The 6,576-nt window shown below is 41.9% G+C and overlaps 1 protein-coding gene across 1 annotated transcript; it reads left to right on the top strand.

Annotated features, from left to right (window-relative positions):
• The first annotated feature begins 4,906 nt into the window (after positions 1-4,906).
• On the top strand, positions 4,907-6,215 carry LOC148775387 (beta-defensin 121-like). Its single transcript, XM_088843645.1, has 2 exons — positions 4,907-4,961; positions 6,088-6,215. Exons 1-2 carry the CDS (start codon positions 4,907-4,909, stop codon positions 6,213-6,215), a joined length of 183 nt encoding a protein of 60 aa, XP_088699771.1.
• The last annotated feature ends 361 nt before the right edge of the window (positions 6,216-6,576 follow it).

Consider the following 6,576-nt stretch of genomic DNA (forward strand, 5'->3'; position numbering starts at 1 on the left):
GTCATTGAAAATTGCCTACTTTCCTTTTCCTAAAGAAGGTGTAAGCTTTTTAAGGACAGGAACCCTCTTAGACAGATCTTCTTCCATCACTCTCTAGCATTTTAGCCTGCAGTCTACAAGAAACTCTAAATAGCCTGGGTAGTTTTGGACAGGGTGATGTTAAAGGACATTCTAGAGGGATAAAAACATGGCCTGATGTGGAGAGATCAGTAGTTGGTTCCTGGGAAAGAAGACAATGAAATGAAGTATTTAGGGAAAGAACAGCTTTTAGAAAAGTTCCAGTTCAGTTCAGTTCAGTTCAGTTGCTCAGTCGTGTCCGACTCTTTGTGACCCCATGAATCACAGCACGCCAGGCCTCCCTGTCCATCACCAACTCCCGGAGTTCACTCAAACTCATGTCCATCAGGTCGGTGATGCCATCCAGCCATCTCATTCTCTGTCGTCCCCGTCTCCTCCTGCCCCCAATCCCTCCCAGCATCAGAATCTTTTCCAGGGAGTCAACTCGTCGCATGAGGTGGCCAAAGTATTGCAGTTTCAGCTTTAGCATCAGTCCTTCCAATGAACACCCAGGATTGATCTCCTTTAGAATGGACTGGTTGGATCTCCTTGCAGTCCAAGGGACTCTCAAGAGTCTTCTCCAACACCACAGTTCAAAAGCATCAATTCTTCGGTGCTCAGCTTTCTTCACAGCCCAACTCTCACATCCATACATGACCACTGGAAAAACCATAGCCTTGACTAGACAGACCTTTGTTGGCAAAGTAATGTCTCTGCTTTTTAATATACTATCTAGGTTGGTCATAACTTTCCTTCCAAGGAGTAAGCGTCTTTTAATTTCATGGCTGCAATCAGCATCCGCAGTGATTTTGGAGCCCAGAAAAATAAAGTCTGACACTGTTTCCACTGTTTCCCCATATATTGTTTCAGTTCAGTTCAGTCTCTTAGTCGTGTCCGACTCTTTGCGACCCCATGAATCACAGGACTCCAGGCCTCCCTGTCCATCACCAACTCCCGGAGTTCACTCAAACTCATGTCCATCGAGTTGGTGATGCCATCCATCCATCTCATTCTCTGTCATCCCTGTCTCCTCCCGCCCCCAATCCCTCCCAGCATCAGAGTCTTTTCCAGTGAGTCAACTCATCGCATGAGTTGGCCAAAGTATATATTGTTTAGCAACAATAAAACTAAGAAACCAAGGGAGACATCCTGGGAGGAACAAGGAGAGCTAGGAACAGGGATAAGCTTGGAAACACTCTCTGATAAAATGCTGGGAACCTTCCCGATTATCTTTCACTACAGCTCAGAGTTACATTGTATACACTCCAGACATAGAGGAGAGATGTGTCCTTGAGGTTGGATTCTGAGTAAGTTCTCTGGGTCTCAGATTTGAGACCCAAAATTTAAACAGTTCCAGCCTTGATTTTAAAAAACATGGTGAACATAGTGGTCTCTGAATCACTGAAAATTCTTGTCCCTTTTACTAAATATTGACTATGTTGACAAGAAAGGAGAACCAAAGGGGCTTCAGGGAGGAAAGAAGTCAAATCAAATGCTCCAAGAAATCAAGTTGAAAATTCATAGAATAACATTGGGGGCTTCCTGTATGCCAGGTATTGTTCTATGGGCTTTATTGGCATCTCCTCATTTAATCTTCACAGCAAAGCTCCTGAGATCAGTGATGAGGTTCAGATACATTAATTGGCTTATTCAAAGTCACATGGCTAATAAGTGGCAAAGTGAGAATTTGAACCTAGATTTGTCTGTCTCCAAAGCTCATATTATTTTCATTACCCCACACAGACATTGGTGATAGATTGTCAAGTATCATATCAAGTAATTTGAAAAAGAAACACAAAACCCCAGTATATCTATTGCCATTGCTAATTGCATTTAGCACCAGGAGGAGTCGGAGTAGGAATGTAATAAAAGACAGCAAATGTCCAAGCCTTATTTGAACTAGGTAGTTTCATCTTCTTTCCCCACTTTACTCCAATATCTCCCATCACTAAAAACTATAAAGAAATGAAATGTAGAATTTTACTTTCCTTTGATGCAGTGATAGAAACAGGGAAAAACCAGGAGCTGGTGGCTGAAATCTGAGAAAGTTGTGGAAGAGTCCCAGGAAAGATGTGATAAATCCCCTGGAAACATAAGAAAGTTCATTTTCTTGGCTAGGCAGTCTCCAATGAGAGAGGCTTTGGTTTACACTGGACAACTGGGTTCGATCCCTGGGTTGGGGAGCCTCTAGAAAAGGGAATGGTTACCCACTCCAGTATTCTGGCCTGGAGAATTCATGGACTGTATAGTCCATGGGGTCACAAAGAGTCAGACATGACTGAGCGACTTTCACTTTTATAGTAAAAGTCAATGGTCAGGCAGAGAAGAGATGTAGAGTTTTCTGAACCTCAGACACCACCCTATCTTGCACTAGGCCAGAGATGGCAATGGTACCCACTTCAGGCTCAGAAAGAGGTAACTGGTGTTGAGTAAAGGACCACAGCACTGCAGGAGCCTATTTAAAGAGGTCAAGCACAAGTATTTGGCCTCAGGGCTGGGTTTCTGACCACACCTTCAATATGGGGACTTTAAGCTCCTGAACATTTCACAGCAAAGTCCATTCATCAGTGTGAACTCCTTCCTGCTGAATGCCTCCTACTTTTTCACACTCTCAGATAATCTTCTCAATGGACCATTAATGGATTTATAGACTCCTTTTTTTTTTGGCTTTGTCCCATAGCCTGTGAGATTTTAATTACTCAACCAGGGATTGAACTCAGGCCCTCGACAGTGAATTGGTAGAGTCCTAACCACTGGACCACCAGGGAGTTCTCTGGATTCCTTCTTTCTAAATCTGTAATCTTGTCTGGAAAGCACATATTCTCACAAAGATTACCTCTAATCTTTATTCATTTCTCTCCCTCTTTTTTGCTCTGCTTCTACAGTTTTCTTTGCTCCTTTTCTTACTGACAGGCATTCACCTCACTCATCAGGTGCTTATGACTTCATGTTTGACAATAGAGAAAAGCTCAGATTGGTAGATATCAGTAAGAGAGGTGGTTCTATTGTTTTCTGTTCTTTTACAATAGTTTATGTCTATTAGCTAATGAATCAGATTCTTTTTAGCCAGGCAGATTATTTTTCTTGGAGAGCTTTGAATGAAAGTCATGGCAAAATAGTTGGCTATCAGTAGAAATGAGGAAGTGGAGATGTTTAAGCTGAAGAATGCTGGATACCCCAGAGACAGAGATGAATATAGCTCAGGTGTGGGGGGATCCCTTTTTAGCTTGTGAAGTAACCAGGGCATTTTGTTTTATAGTCCCTTGTGCTAGATGGGAAAGGATTTGTTATGAAAATCTCCTCTAATGATGAAAACCTGTTAGATAATGCACATAATGGATTCAGGTCATCTCTTCATAAGGCTTCCTTATTCTGCTAATCAACAATCAGAAGAATGAACATGCAGGGCTATGATGGAGTTCTTTACTGAAGGAGAAGTAGATCTCAAAACAAGAGTGCAATACTAAGAGAAACTCTGTGTCACTAAGGGTTCTTTGGATGTACAAAGGAAGTCCTTTAAATTTCTGTAAGAATAGTGCCCCTGTGAGTTTCCCCACTTCTCAGTCTCCAGTCCTTCAAGACTCTCAGCCGAGTGTCCTACTCTTCTAACTGGAAACATTTCCTTTCTCAAGAATGGAGGAAGTTGTGCCCTTTGGTCTTGTAACTCAAATGGCACCTCAGGTTTCATTTCTATAGTCCTTTCTAAAAGGAGAGGAAATGAGTTCCAGGGCCAATTTCCTCACTACTAATTCTTAGAAGTAAGCCCCTTGTCAATAGAGCACCTTTTCCTTTTTCATTCCTCTGCTGCCAAGGGTTGGGTCAATTATTATGATGAATTTGTCATCATTGATCTTATACAAAGCCTTTTCCTATATATTTTACTGATTTATTGATTTTTACCCTCATAATCATGTTGCGCAGAGTCGGACACGACTGAGTGACTGAACTGAACTGAACTGAACTGAATCGTGTGAAATCACAAACTTGAATCAAGATTGCCAGGAGAAAACATCAACAACCTCAGATATGCAGATGATACCACTCTAATGGCAGAAAGTGAACAGGAACTAAAGAACCTCTTGATGAGGGTGAAAGAGGAGAGTGGAAAAGTTGGCTTAAAACTCAACATTAAAAAGCCTAAGATCATGGCATCCTTCCCATTATTTCATGGCAAATAGAAGGGGAAAAAGTGGAAGCCGCAGAGACAGATTTTATTTTCCTGGGCTACAAAATCACTGTGGACAGTGATTGCAGCCACAAAATTAAAACACACTTGCTCCTTGGAAAGAAAGCTATGACAAACCTAAACAGTGTACTAAAAAGCAGAGCATCACTTTGCTGACAAATGTCCATATAGTCCAAGCTATGGCTTTTCCAGTAGCGCTTGTAAGCATCTTGTAGAGTATACAGAAGTTAAAATACATGTAAAATGTATATAATGTAATAAAAAAGTTACCTCAACAAAAGATTTGGGGAACAAGACACAGAAAGACAAATACTGTATGTGATATAACTTCTTTGTAGACTCTAACAATTTTTTTAAAAAGTCCAACTCATAGAAACAGAGAATGGGATGGTGATTGCCCAACTCTGGGGGTGGAAGTGGTGGGACAAATATATATATGTATGGCTGGAAGAGCACAAGAAGGTTGCGTATCCAACAGCCATTCTACTACTGTGGTTGATTACTTATCTGTCTGTCTAATCTGAAATGACTGTTCCCTTTCTGGTTCACTGATCATGGCTCTACCATGCTCGTTGGGGCAATAAATACCAGTCTGGACTGCTCAGCATGGAGTCTTCTGACTGTCTTGCCAGCCTAGAAGCCTCCTATCTCTATCCATAATTCATGAAGTTCCTTCTGATTTTGACTGTTATCCTGCTCCTGGCCCAGGTCACCCCAGGTAACCAGGATCTTTCCCAAGAGAAAGTGGGTCAGGGATGCATGTTTAGGGAATTCTGGTGGCTCTAATAGCTTGGGCTGGGAGAATGGCCCTGGGCAGGGAGAATGGCCTTTGGATACCTCTCTAACTATATCTAGGATATCTCTCAAACTCAAAGCAGAAGTTTGAGTTCCCTGGTGCTGATTTTTCAGTGGCGTTAGTTGACCACTCTGACCTTGCTATGGTTGGCTCTGGAGAAGTTGAACATGATGATGGCGAAGACAGGGTAGGTACTTGGAGGGGAGAGACTTGGACACAGAGTATGGAGAAAATTGGAGTTTTTCCAAAAACATTCCTTGGGATAATTTGAATTTTGATCTATTTTTGCCTCTATGAAAATGGTTCCTTGATTTCTGATTGTTTGAGGATTCTGATTTTACTCTCTCAGGCAACCTCAATTTATCTGGGCTACTTTAGGCTGTACCAGAGAGCTGTTTCTAATTATCTTGACCTGTTAAGACCAGTGAAAAGCTCTGGAATGTTGTGGAAAAGGGTTTTACAGATGGCATGCTGCAGTCCATGAGGTTGCAAAGAGTAAGACAAGACTGAGAGAACGAACAACAAAGAAGACTTGCAGATGTCCTGATGGATGTATTTCAGATTCCTGTCCCTTTTCACTGATGTGGTCAGAGAGGGTACCCAAAAGCAAAGGGAAAGATGGTTAATTGACACCTGGCACCTGTGTGCATGTCTGCTCAGTCACTTCTGTTGTGTCCTTGGCACCTGCGTACCTTATAATGGGGGGAGATGAAACTCTACCTGGGTACCTTATAATATGGGAGAGATGAAAGGAGAGAGGGGCCCTCTTGCCTCCCCAAAGGGAGCTGGTTGGGGTGGGGAAGCGGCCAAGTGGGGCCCAGGGCACTGAGTGGGGAGAATTTTGGAATTGTGACACAAGTGAGAAAAAAGAAAAGACAGTGAATATAATCTCGCTTAAACCTGGAGGATGACTTAGAAGGGCTTTTTCTTTACATGTCTCCTTATTTCCCTATAACTGTCTTTTCTGTTGGGCTTTGGCCTCCCCCTTCCCCAACCTGCTGCTTATTTCTAGACTGATCCACTCCTCTCCTTTTCCTTTTAATTTCAGCCATGAAGTGTTGGAATAATTTGGGAAGATGCAGAGAAACGTGTGAACAGAATGAAGTGTTCTATATAATCTGCAAGAATGAGGGTATGTGCTGTGTATCTCCCAAGCACCTGCCTGTCACAAACTGAATCTTCAAACATAGCTGGAAGATTGAGATAAATTTCCGTGGTCCGACACACCTTATCCAAACTTGAGTCTAACATCATTGGACCTTATGGTTCTGGTAAATCATTCTTGCCTGTACTTTTTGTGTCTGACAGTTCTATTTAGTTATATTGTATTTAGAAATATTAAATATATTATATTGTATATAATTTATATATATTATATTTAGAAATAAATAAGGAATGGAGTAAGGTACATATGGGTACTGTGGAAAACAGGATGGACCTGTTGGTAATAATTTCAGTCTTCTGCACATCTCTTGGCCTGCTGGCCCATGGCTGGTCCCACATGATGTAAATAAGAAATGTTCGTTCTACGCTCTGA

The sequence above is a fragment of the Moschus berezovskii genome, chromosome 15 (assembly GCF_049115385.1).
Source record: "Moschus berezovskii isolate FMDL1 chromosome 15, NW_MosBer_1.0, whole genome shotgun sequence".
Lineage (NCBI taxonomy): Eukaryota > Metazoa > Chordata > Mammalia > Artiodactyla > Moschidae > Moschus > Moschus berezovskii.